Source organism: Orcinus orca, chromosome 4 (genome assembly GCF_937001465.1).
Source record: "Orcinus orca chromosome 4, mOrcOrc1.1, whole genome shotgun sequence".
Taxonomy (NCBI): domain Eukaryota; kingdom Metazoa; phylum Chordata; class Mammalia; order Artiodactyla; family Delphinidae; genus Orcinus; species Orcinus orca.
In genome coordinates this window covers 154,802,311-154,815,250 of record NC_064562.1, presented here as the reverse complement: position 1 = coordinate 154,815,250, position 12,940 = coordinate 154,802,311, and the positions used below count along the sequence as shown (strand labels likewise).

At 54.5% G+C, this 12,940-nt stretch overlaps 1 protein-coding gene across 6 annotated transcripts in view; it reads left to right on the top strand.

Moving 5' to 3' along the window:
- The window catches only part of PIGG (phosphatidylinositol glycan anchor biosynthesis class G), a 40,961-nt gene extending 29,721 nt beyond the window's left edge, over nt 1-11,240 (top strand). For 4 of the 6 annotated variants that reach the window (XM_004265203.4, XM_033419679.2, XM_049709197.1 and 1 more), the window contains 3 exons: nt 2,381-2,690; nt 6,274-6,437; nt 9,968-11,240. In XM_004265203.4, the coding sequence (XP_004265251.1) occupies nt 2,381-2,690; nt 6,274-6,437; nt 9,968-10,181 (688 nt within the window). In that variant the 3' untranslated portion in view covers nt 10,182-11,240. Of the gene's footprint in view, nt 1-228; nt 362-2,380; nt 2,691-6,273; nt 8,792-9,144 lie in introns of those variants that run through there. The other 2 variants (XR_007477056.1, XR_004480864.2) reach the window with 2 other exon arrangements.
- Nucleotides 11,241-12,940: the final 1,700 nt, after the last annotated feature.

Genomic DNA, 12,940 nt, shown 5'->3' with positions numbered 1-12,940 from the left:
TTCATGGATAGAACAGCATGTACCTTGTTGGTGCCCAAAATATAGGCCAGTGCACCCTTTCATTAACCTGCACTGCTTGGTTCACATCCGTCCCGTAGAATGCTTCCATTCTCCACCCCGATCTGTCCTGATTCTAGACCCCTCTTGGTTCTAGATCTGCCCCAATTCTAAAGCTGCCCTAATTCTAGGTCTGCCTGAAAGCTGCTTCTCTCCTTTCAATCCCCGCAGGTGCTGCTGTCCATCAGTATTCTAGAATCCTCTACATTTAACTCTTGACTTTCATCTCCACTCTGAAGCCCAGACCTGGCTGGAGCAGAAAGCCAATTTTCAGTGGTTCTGGATGTGCAGGCACAGCTGACTGGTGAGGGCAAGAGGTGGATCCATTAAAGGCATCCGGTGGCGCTCTCCCTCCTGTTCACAGTCAGTCCTCCTTGATACAGAACCCAGCCCCTTTCTTCTTTGAAACTTCTCTGATTCCTTGGACCTTTGCTCATTTCCCCCTCTTTGACCCTGTGGGTCCGTCATCAGCACTCAGCTTAGCACACACCTTGGCGTGGTTGCATCTGACCCCAGCTCCTCCACCAGGGTGAGCCCCATGGCGGGCCTCATATCAGCCTCTCGTGTCTCCATGTTGCCAGTAGATAGTGCTCCACTCTTTAAATTAAACTGATCATCCTAAAAAAAAAAAACCATTTTTTAAAAACGCAGAAACTGGGCTTCCCCGGTGGCACAGTGGTTGAGAATCCAGCTGCCAGTGCAGGGGACACGGGTTTGATCCCCGGTCCGGGAAGATCCCACATGCCGCCGAGCAACTGAGCCCGTGCGCCACAACTACCGAGCCTGTGCTCTAGAGCCCGCGAGCCACAACTACTGAGCCCACGTGCCACAACTACTGAAGCCCGCACGCCTAGAGCCCATGCTCTGCAACAAGAGAAGCCACCACAGTGAGAAGCCCATGCACGGCAACGAAGAGTAGCCCCCGATCACTGCGACTAGAGGGAGCCCCGCATGCAGCAACAAAGACCCAGCGCAGCCAAAAATAAATAATAAATAAGATAAATAAGTTTATTTTTAAAAAATGTATAAACCTTTTCCTAAGAAAATCTGATATAGGAACATTCAGTTTTCAACACAGATACATTCTTTTTTTTTTAATTTATTTACTTTATTTATTTAATTTTGGCTGCATTGGGTCTTCATTGCTGTGTGCAGCTTTCTCTAGTTGCGGCGAGCAGGGGCCACTCTTTGTTGCAGTGTGTGGGCTTCTCATTGCAGTGGCTTCTCTTGTTGTGGAGCACGGGCTCTAGGCGCGCGGACTTCAGTAGTTGTGGCTCACGGTCTCTAGAGCACAGGCTCAGTAGTTGCGGAACACGGGCTTAGTGACTCTGCTGCATGTGGGATCTTCCTGGACCAGGGCTTGCTTGAACCCGTGTCCCCTGCATTAGCAGGCGGATTCTTAACCACTGCGCCACCAAGGATGTCCCCAGATACATTCTTAAGGTGAACATTTCATTTAAAATTTGATTTACTTAGCGTCACTTTAAATAATCAGCTTTTCTAGTACTGTATAAAATGTTTGATTTATGAAATTGATCTAAAATATGTTTTAGGAATGTATAGTGCCATAAATTGTATCCTTTACAGATGATGACTGTGCTAAAGTACTTAATCCACGGTAGTATTTAACATTTACCGTGTGCCAAACGCTTTACGTGCGTTCTCTTGTTTAATTGTCAGGACAGCCTTGTGAGGTGTAGGTACCATTTCTCTTCATTTTATGAATAAGAAGCTGAGCATCAGAAGTTGTAATTAACTTGCCCCAACAGCAGAGCTCGTCTGTGGCAGTGCCCAGACTAACCTGGCGCCGCCTTCCTCCAGACCCGCAGTCTGGACCGCACCACTGTATGTGTGTGTCTGTACACACGTGCAAGCACGTACTTAAATCTGCTTGGTTGTGAACATGCTCGGTTGTGTCTTAGCATTTATGAACTTACGGAATTTCCTGACAGAGCTGGACCTTATCCTACTGCAGTGGTTTTTCAAACTAACTATGCAAAGTAGGTGGACAGTTCTTTCGGCTACAAGTAGTGGCTCTGGTCCTACACCTAGGTGATCCTTGGGCCACAGGAGCAAGTTTTCCTGTAAGCCGGCTCCATCAGAGAAGTGAGCACAGAGCGGACAGGCCTGCCGGCCTCTGGGCGGGGCGTCCTGGGAGGCTGATGTGCAGAGGCAGACGCCCTCACTTCCACAGAGCTCCCCCGGCGGGTGGGTCCTGAAGCTTGTACTGTCAGCTCAGTAGACACGTGGTTTTCATGGGATAACGTGTGCTTGAATTTTTCTAGCTGGTGCTAATGAATCTGACTTCTTTTGCTTTCTTTAGGGGCATCACCGAAGCTCGTTTTGTTTATGTCTTTGTCCTTGGCATTCTGTTCACGGGCACCAAAGGCTTGCTTAAATCTCAGATCACTGCTGATGACTTCACAGTCAAGACCGTGGGCCTCTGGGAAATATACAGCGGGTTAGTTCTGCTGGCGGCGCTGCTCCTCAGACCTCACAATCTTCCCGTCTTAGCCCTGAGCCTCGTCGTCCAGACCATCATGACTCAGTTCGTCTGGCGGCCCCTGAGGCACGACGCAGCTGAGGTCACCGTGATGCATTACTGGTTCGGTCAAGCGTTCTTCTATTTTCAGGTAGGTTTTCATCATTATCGTGGGTAGAAGACTATTAACTTTTTATGTCGTTTATCTTTTAGTTTTTCTTTGAGAAAATTTTACCATAAGCTAGGAAGTTATACTGTATGTTTAGTGAAAGAACTGTCAGTATGGCGTGGTGAATCACGTTTAAATTGCACGTATAGCATAAAGTACGTTTAGTTATTTAAGACAGACGTCCTTGGTGGGGTGTATAGTAGCTGCGCTGGATCTGCTCTCAGCGGGCGGTTAGGGCAGCGCATCATGTTCCCGTGGCTTTATCAGATGTGGATGATGACTGCTCTCACCTGCTCCCCTGGCTGTCAGCACTAGGCATTTCTGGGGCTCCCCACTTGGTTATTAATCTCTTGGGCCCCGTGCTTGTCACGTCCTCTCCCGTGTTGAAGGGCCCATAAAGGCAAGTCCAGCCGCCTCCAGGGTAGACCTCAGTGTGCAGCTGTGTACTTGGGAAGCACCTGGACAGGTGAACAGAGCATCCAGCTCCCGGCCTTGGAGGGACCGAGTTCCACCCCAGCCTTCCCGCATCGCTGCCCTGGGTCAGGTGGCCCCGCCCTCGACCTGTACCGCACACATCTCCCCTGAGGGTGGAGCGCAATCGCTGGAGTCCCCATCTCGCTCCGCGCTGTCCGGCCAAGGAACTTTGCAAACCGACTGAACGTCTGAGTGTGTTTTCCCGTCTGTACAGTGAGGATCTGCATTTCCTCCCTCCTCTGTCCAGACCCTGGAGCTTGCCTGGTGCCCCGTGTCCCGGCAGCTTGGCCTGGGGCCTCTTCCTCGTCTCCTGGTTTCTGGCTGCTTCCAGCCTCACCACAGTTGCATGGCTTTTCCTTTTGTTCCCTGAAGCCCAGAAGTGGGCAGGGGTAAAGTACTAGAAATCTGTAAGTCCTGGAGGGATGTGACCTGACCCTCCCCCTGTCTGTGCCTCCCCAATCCTCCAGCCCCACTTTGCTTCCATCTCCCTTTCACTCCAGCTGTAGCCTCGCCCCAAGGACCCCCACTTTCAGTGCCTACCGTTGTCACCAGGACCCCGCAGCGACGCCACAGCTGGGGTCCTTGCGGACCCAGGGCGTGGACCGCACCTCCCTGGCGTCTGAGCCGCCCGTCGCGGGAAGGTGCCCTCTCTGACGGCCGAGCGCTGGCCCGCGGATCCTGTTCCTGTGTGTGCCTCATGCTGTGTTACCACCGAGGACACAGCTGTTCGTACCTCTCAGAAGGTCACAGGCGTCATGGATGTGGGGAAGTGCAGAGCTTGCATTTCCAGAATTGCGGAGTACCAGCCGGGAGTGGGAAGACAGCGAAGGGACCAGCGTGAACGTGGGTCCCAAGGGAGGAGGGAGGAGAGCGGCCGAGTGCCTCTTCCGGGCGCGCCTGCGTCAGAGCTGTCCTGCCGGCCGGTTGGCATAGCTCATGTGTGGCCTCGGAAGGACTGTAGGTTTCACTGCACATTTCAAGAAATGTCCAGATGGCCCATGTCAGTCTGTTTCCTCTCTTCATCTGGACGTCACTTGCAGGCCTGTTCCTGGGGGTTGCCTCCCATCTGGAGGTCAGTTAATGATGGTCACTCTGTCTCTGAGCACAAGTGGCTTGGTGGGGAATGGGAACGCTGTCACATCGGAAGATCGCCTCGTCCCTCTGCCTTCTCCAGGCTCCCCAGGGCCCAGCTGAACCGTGGGCCTGTCTGAAGAACACAGGACACCCCTGCCCGGGGGCGCACAGCCCCACAGCTCTGCGTGGGACGCCTCCCGGCAGCGCCCACACAGTCTGCAAGCTGCAGGTGCGTCCTGGGGGCACAGCAGACCCTGCTGGCCTGATCAGGCAGGTGCCCACAGTCTCCCTCTGAACCCAGACGGAGAAGGCGACTACTGCTCAGGCAGCCTGGCTCCGCGCTGAGGCCTCAGTATCAGGAAGACTGAGCACAGGTGGCGCCCGAGCGGGGAGCAGACTCTGGCGTTCGGTGTGCTCCTCTGGGGGGCATGTGGCCTCGTCCCTCGGGGGTGAGCACAAAGCTTCTGTGACGGCATGTGTTGCTGGCACGTCTCAGGCGCTGCCCGTGGGCAGCCAGAGTGCATGAGTCCAGCGGCCACGGGCGTCCCTGCAGCGGCGCCGTCAGACGTGCTAGAGGTCCTCGGGGGCAGCGCAGGTCGGCCCTTGCACGGCGGCCGCACGGCGGGCCCCACAGCAGGCCAGATGAGCAGCAGTTGTGCGGCCTTGGGAGCAGAGCGCCCCTGGGGCCGTGCTCATCTCCCCTCCCACAGCCCTTCCCTCGGGCGTCTCCCTTTTCTCACTGTCGGGTTTCCTGGCAGGAGAATCACAGGCTCTCCGCTCCTTCTTCCGGCCTTCAGCTCACCAGCTCCTCGTGGTATGGGGTCAGGAGCGTGGTGCCCAGCTGGCATCCACAGCTCTCCGCGGCCCCCTGGGTCTCTCCCTGCCTCGGTTCCTCACCTGCACGGTGTCAGGACTGTTGAGGATCTAGAGAGTTAACGCAAGGAAAGCCCCAGAGCATGCAGGCCGCGCCTTAGGTCGACCCTCTCTGACGGCTGAATCGGCTTCAGCGGGACCTCCAGCGACCTGCCTGGTGTGGGACCCGCTTTTCCATCTTCGGCCCACCTCCCCTCAGCATGGCGTTTGGGACTCTTGTTCTCCCTCCCCTGCTCCTCTCAGCAGCTCTAGGGTCTCCTCCTTCTCCAGGGAGGGAGTCGTGCCGTTGGGGGAAAGCCCAGGTGGACGTGGGCAGAGCAGGGGGTCAAGGGGGAAGCTGCACGAGGGAGGTTATTGTCGAGGGAAGAGCGCGGCTCTGAGATGTTTGGGGTCTGCACCACGACCCAGTGACTGCCTGGAGTGCCACACGGCTGAGGGAGAAGGCGGTGGGCTTCACCCAGCCGGACTTGTGTCCCAGGCCGTCGGGTCAGGAGCTCCCGGGAGGGGCCTTCGCTGGGCTAGGACAGGCATTTGTGCCGTCAGACCCGTAAACATCATGAGTGTCTCAGAAAAGGCCCCCAGCGTCAATAAAGACTGAGAGTGGAGAGGGACTGAACCTCGTGAGACCCTTCCCTGGGGTTCAAAACCCCACCCTCCCTGCGTGGGGCAAGCTGTCCTGTTACTGGCCCAGATCTTGCATCTGACACCTGAGCCATACGCCAGGCAGCCAGCCCGCCCTCCCTCCGCCACCTAACAGTGGCGTCCACCCTCGAGCGAGCCGCCGTGTGGCAACACCACCCTCAGCTCCCCCGTGCCACGTGCAGCCCCCAGACTGGGTCCCTGAGGAGGGAGGTCGGTGTGTCTGTCTGAAGTAAATAGATCTGGGGAAGTTTGGAATTTTCCATAGTTCATCATCAGACTTACATTTGTATAGTCTCTCGAAGGTAAAAGACATTCCACTTGCTCCTCCTGCCTGGGTGTGAGGCGGGCAGGTGGAGGGACAGCATCTAAGGTCAGCCCCGGAACCAGGAGTGAACGGGCAGCTGGGGCGCCTGTGTGTCCAGGTCACCGTGACCGGCTCTCACAGTTGCTAGTGGCCATGGTATGAGACCAGCCGGCTCAGCCTGTTTCTCCCCGTGTCCAGGGAAACTCCAACAACATCGCCACCGTGGACATCTCAGCAGGCTTCGTGGGCCTGGACGCCTATGTGGAGATCCCAGCCATGCTCCTGACGACGTTTGCGACATACACGGGGCCTGTGCTGTGGGCCAGCCACCTGGTAAACTTCCTGACCTCAGAAGCCAGCAGGTGAGGCTCCTTCGTCTTTAATCTGATGGCAGATCAACTCATGTTCCAGAGACAGGGTGCCTGAACCCCAAGGGCTCAAAGGTCTCGATTTTCATCCGTTTCCTTGACCTTGAACAGTCCACAGTGCGTGGCAGGGCTGGTCTGTGTGGGGGCGGCTCAGACACCCCTGCTGGCTTTCTCCAGCTCATACCAAGGTGTGTCTCCAGAGGGACAAGAAGGAAGGTCTTTTCATTTTCTCTGCTTGCCGGTGACCTGGTTGGAGCACGGGGCGGGGGGGGATGGCGGGGGGGATGGCAGAGGGGATGGCGGTGGGGAGGGGGGGTTCCCTTTGGAACAAGAGAACAGGAGATGCTGCTTCTCACTTCCAGGATCCCTGCTGGAGGGAGACAGGAGCCTGGACAGTCCTGAGGGGCTGGCCATGAGGGTGCGACTCTGTGTTGCCCTGTCCTGCCCCCATGAAGTCCAACGGTCACCAGCCCCAAAGGCTCCTTTCCCAGCGGACTGACGGGGCAGTCAACTGCTCTGTCCTGCCCAGCACATCCATCCGTCCACCCCTCCCCTGCCTGTTTACTCCACAGCATTCCCCTCCCCTCTCATGCAGTGCTTCCTTCCTTGTTTATACCCGCTCCCCTCAGAAAGGGGGCTTCGTGAGGAAGGGGCCTCCAGCTTCTACCCACACAGTGACCTCGGTGCCTGGGCCCACCTGGCAGAGTGCGGCCCAGGTGGTGTGTGGCTGCCTGATTCTGCGCTTCCCACACGGGCCCTGGCTCCCCGGTCTGTAAAACGGGCGATGGTGTCGCCGCCGTGGGTTGTAGGCCCATGTGAGGTGCCGTGGGGTGTGAGGCTCCCTTAGTGCCTCTGAACTCCTAACACGCTCCCCTCCGCACCCCGGGGGGTCAAGCGGGTCAGGGAGGCCCCAGGAGGACACTTTGCAGCTGAGGGGAGGGCGAGCTTTCTGCCCCCGCCCCCCTCGGGGCCCGCACCTCCCCGCCCGAGTTAACAGCACAGGCCTCACTGTGGTGACCTCTGACCCCACACTGAACCCGCCCCCGCTTCCTCGGCCCCCTTCACGGGTTCTTCTCAGTCCCACGTGTCACCCCCAGACCAGCTCCTGAGACACAGGCCTCCGGGACCCTCTGCCTCTGCACCAAGCTCACGTCCACATCGGTGGACGGGGCGAAGGTGAGCGTCAGATTTTGGAGCAAGAAAGCAAGGGACGGCTCCCCCTGAGGAGGGTGGGCTTCTGCTCTGAGGCCGCGGCTCCCGGTGGGCTCCACCTGCTCTCCAAAGTGCCATGGCTGAGCCTTGGCTTCCCCAGCGAGAGGCTCTCTTTCCCCAGCCTCAGGCTTCCTGAGGACGAGGAGTGCCTGCGTGTGGCCTCTGGGGTGTCTGTGGGCAGACTCCCCTCTGATCAGCCGCTGCCTATCTGGTCTCCTGCGAGCCGAGCGCCTCTGGCGGGAGCGGACAGACGTGGGGTCGCTGTGGGGGAGCCCAGGACGCCCTTCCAGGCTTTCGTGCTGGACGTGAGCCCACGTCAGCGCAGGATCGCCACCGAGCTGGGGGTTCTTTCATTAGCGGATTCCTAGATGCCCCGGGGGGTGGGTTTGGTGGGGTCGAGTGGCCCAAACTGACCGACAGGTGTCTTTGCATGTCGGGGACCAAGGGGCCGTGAGCCGGTGAGGTGCGCTCACTGCTGCCCCAGAGGGCTGCCTGCCCTGAAGCACGGCTCTCTGCGTGTACCGCGTCTGCAGACCCCAGGTCTGCTGAGCAGGGGGACCCAGGCGGGTGAGGGCCAGACGGTGAGAGCCTGGGCTTCTGTGAAGAGCAGCTTCCTGGTGCTAAAATCACAGCTTGATTTTCCTGGCGCTTCTCATCTATTGCACTTGTACTGGGGAGAAAAAAGACAGATGAAAGCATTTCTTTAAAGTGAGTTGAAGCATTTTAATCAGTTGGAGAGTGTTGTATGACGTTTTCCCTAATTAAGGAATGTTTCTCCTTTATTTTAGAAAAGGTTTTTCTTCATTTTCACTCAAGTTTCACTCATTGTTTCTACTTTTTCTAGTAAAATAAGAAAACTATAACCAGATTAAAGTGGTAGAAAAAGAAAACATATTTCTAATGGCTTAAAATTTGGGCACTGGGTGGCCCGTGCCCCTCTGCTTTGGGAGCTGGCCTCCGGTCTGGAGCTCAGCAGCAGGGACAGCTGAGCGGTCCAAGCTGCAGGTCCTTCGTTCGTCCCCTAGGTCGCAAATTGTCATTTGTTGAGGTTACGGGAACTGTCACCCCACTGGCTGTCGCTCTGGAAGGGACCTCAGTCAGTGTCTTCCGAGTGTGTGAAATCGAAACACAAGGAAGTGAGTGTCCTGAGCTCCCCTCCCTCACTGTCTGGTCAAGAGGGGAGTGGGGTCAGCAGGCTCCCAGCTGAGCACAGACGCCCTGATGCCCCAGGAGAGGGCAGCAGAGCCCGCGCTGAGGCCCGTCATCCGCTAGGCCTTTCCCTAGGGTGCCCTTTGCTGGGTGTTGGGGGAAAGGCCCTGGGGAGGGAGGAGGCAATGCTTCGGGGCCCAGCTCTCCAGGGATCCCCTGCGGGATGGACTGGATCCCAAGTGGGACCCAAGGCGTGGGCGTGAGGAGTCACTCCAGGAGCGCGTGGTCTGGTGGGGCAGCGGCGAAATGAGCCAGTCACAGCACTGCTGTGAGGGGTCAGGACGGCATCCCAGAAGAGGGCCTGCAGGTGGGCGTCGAGGCTGCGTGATGCGTCAAGAAAGAAGCAGAGCGTGCTGCCTACTGAGGGTGACGGGCAGCTGGAGAGCCCAGCAGGAAGGACGGGCACTGAAGCCCCAGTGGGGAGCCAGCTAGGGCCAGGCAAGGACACCTGCACGCGTGGCGGAGCCCCTGCGCCAGGAGGGGTTAGCAGCAGCGATGCATGTCGCGGAGACTCCGTGCGGGGTGTGAGGAGAGGCGCCAGGACCAGAATCTGGAAAGCCTGGCCCCCGAGGATCTGTGGGTTGACGAGGAGTGAAAGGTGCCTGGGTGGTGGAATTTGTCATCCCGAAATGGTCACAGTCCCCGGAAGGTGCCTTGAAGAACAGGCTAGATTTATGTAATGTGTGGGGATGGCTTGGAAACAAAGGCAGTGCATGCATGTGCCTTGAGGGGGACTGTTCTTATTTCAGGAGTGAGCCAACGTCCCCAGACCAGACCAGACACCCCCGGACACCACACGTATCTCATCCTTGCGTGATTTTCTTTTCATTGTTTATATGTTATAACGTGTATAATTTTAAAATAAATGTAGAATTTGGGGGTGCATTTTTCAAAACTATTTTGCAGATTCTGGTGGCCCTAAGTGACTGGAGGTGCCCGTCTGCAGCTGTCCTCTCCTCGGGCGCCACAGTGCCCACCAGACTAAGTCCCAGGAACAGGAATTACTGTAGTCAAAGTACAAATATCGATTATGTGTGTGTGTTCACGCCTCACGTGAGCCAGAAGTGGCGTGTACTAACGCACGTTTCCCTTTTTATTAACAGCGGTTCGGCGCTGAGTCATGCCTGCTTCTGCTACGCACTGATTTGTTCTATTCCGGTTTCTGCATATATCATTTTTGTGACATCCCTGCGTTATCATTTATTTATATGGAGTGTGTTTTCTCCAAAACTTCTCTATGAGGGAATGCATCTACTCATCACAGCTGCTGTCTGTGTATTCTTCACAGCCATGGACCAAACCAACACAAAGTCTTAGACTAAGTTATTAAAAAGAATATATTTTTTAAACTTTACTGTTTACTTCATGGATTTGTATAATGAAAGAAATCTGTTTAAATGCAAGATCATTCTTAAAAAAACAAGGTGTGAATTCTATAATGTTGATAATAGTTTCCATTTCTTTGACTACCGTACTTGAATTTAGGTTAAATAGTAAGTGGTTTAAAAAGGTCATTTTGAAATACTTAGTTTGGATACGAATTGTATTCCCCTGTTGACAATCACTCCAGAAACTTCTGAACTTTTAATTTCCTCTGGATAAGTTACCCAAATATATCTGTTTACACTGAAGAATAAAAAGTTTCCAGGTTTGTCACAGTGCACGGGAGCCTCGGAGGGCCTGGGGGCTCTGTGGGACAGGGCTCATCTGCTGCCGGGGTCCCCTCGCAGAGCTCAGGAACTACCGGGGTCCCCAGCTGCTTGGGTTTATGTGGGCTACGTCTGTCAGCATTTATGGCATTTAAAATTAAAACTAAGGCATTCAAAAATATGTATTCATTTGAAAATAAGGTTATAAACCCATTGTGTGTTAATATAACATTTTAAAGAAAAATATTTTTTCCAAAACAAAAATATTGAGCGAGGAGAGTGGCATTGCTTTACATTTTTGTAAATCTAATGTCTGACTTAATTGAAGGTGGTTGCATTCTGCATCTGTCTGTTGTGGTGTGTGTGTGTGGTTGCAGCAGTCGCACAGATATGTCATTGGAGAAGGGAAGAGTACTTTAATATCCTTTTCTGATCATCATGGATGTTCTTTCTTGATACTGCACTAAAATTGGACCTGTGGTAGTTTCTTAAAGGTTAGTTGGAGAAAGAAGAGATGAGCGTGTGTAAAACAGGTGAAGACCTACTCAGGTCTCACCTGAGTGAACAGACTGGCACCCATGTCCGCTGCCAGGTTTGACAAGGACTGTGGCCATGTTAGGTACTGTTGTTGGGGAAAGCTGGGTGAATTGTACGTGGGCCTCTCAGTAATATTTTTATAACTTGTGAGATTCAAACTTTTCAAAATAAAAGTTATTTTAAAAAAGAACAGATCAGTTGCATTGTGGAATCTGCAACCATATCACTGAACTTTCATGCTCTGCTTCATTAAAATCCATTGATCTGTCTTGCTCCCTGAATGGGTCTTTTCCGTGGGGGATCGGTCCGCTTCTGCCAGCATGTCCTAAGGGACCTGGTGCCCCTGTGCTGAGCTACGGCGGTGAGGTGCACCGTGACCACAGGCATAGCGGTTTGACCCACTGTTGTTCTTAATGTGCTTGGTGCCCATCACAGGCAGCCTGTAGAGCTTATTCGAAAGAATGAACCTCTGATCGTTCTTGCTGAGGTACTAGGAATTAGAGCCTGATTTCAGCCCCTGAACAAGTATTTGCTTCCTGGGTGCCAGCACATCCTGAGCTCTGGGGAACCTTAGTGAACAAAACAGGCAAAACCCTGCCCTCATGGAGCTGACATTCTAATGGAAGAAGGCAGATAAAACTCAGATCCATTGTCCCCTGCTGAGAAGAAAATAATAAAGAGGGGAAGTGTGTAAAGAGTGGCCAAAATGCTGTTTTTAGAGAGGGTGTTCACAATCAGCTATTCTGAAGAAGCAACTTTGAGCAGAGCCCTGAACAAAGCGAGGACGAGCTACACCTAGGTCAGCACAGCCCCGCGGCAGGAAGGAGCTGAGGGAGATGGGCAAACAGGGAGGGAATGGAGCGGGCTGGCCAGCTGCTGCTGCAAGAGTGCCACAAAGCCAGGACAAAGGGGAACTGACCAGAGTACTGGAGGGGCACGTGCCCCAGGGGGAGCCGCTGAGGAAAGCAGGCAATGCCCTGTCTGCAAGGCCCTTTGCCTGTGACCCTCCCACCATCCTGGACTATTACTACCAGAACTAACCACAGATGAAAAACAGGTGTAGAGGCCGAAAATTCTGTTTGGGGCCACAAAGCTAGTGAATGTGTGGACAGTCTGAGCAGACACTATGAGGCTCTGCTGTGGTGAAGGACGTGGGATGAAGAGTTAAGTGCAAGAGAGCTGGTCCAGGGTCAGTGGCCCTCTGGGCTTAGTGGCCAGCGGAGGGCAGAGCAGCCACACAGCAGGAATGCAGAGGATGAGCAACCTGGGGATGCAGGCAGTGTGTGAGAACGCTCAGGGTCACCCCCGACCTGGTGTGAGAGGAGAAGTCTCCAGACCTCGCCTCCTGGCCCTGTGTCGGAAATGGCAGCATTCCCCCACCCCAGGTGCCCATCACACCCCTCAGTGGCATATGCCACCCATCAATGCACCCCGTCACCTGGCCTCAGTCACAGGCGTCTCTCGCCTGGGTTCTGAATAGAGCAGGCCACGGTCATCTTTGAAAGTAAAAACCAGGCAACAGTGCCCTGGTCAAAACCCTTCTAGGGCTCATCTCATTCATTTAGAACAAAACCCAAGCTCCTGGTCCTGGCCTGTGCCGCCCTGCCCTCACCTCAGCAGATGCCCTAGTCTGCAGCCTGCACCAGCTCCTTCTGCACACAAGGCAGTGCCCAGTCGTGTGTGGTACGGTTTATGGAGCTGTGCTTTCCTGCACTGTTTTCTTGACCTTGAACCTTCTTATTTCTCTTTTTGCTGCCCTCTTCCCCCTCCTCCTTTACCTTCCTAGGGCCTGCCCCACCCCACCTTTTTAAGGAAAAATAGTATTTTTTGTCATTTTTTAATTGTAAATACTTCAAACAATGAAGAAAAACACACCTATGATTGTGGATT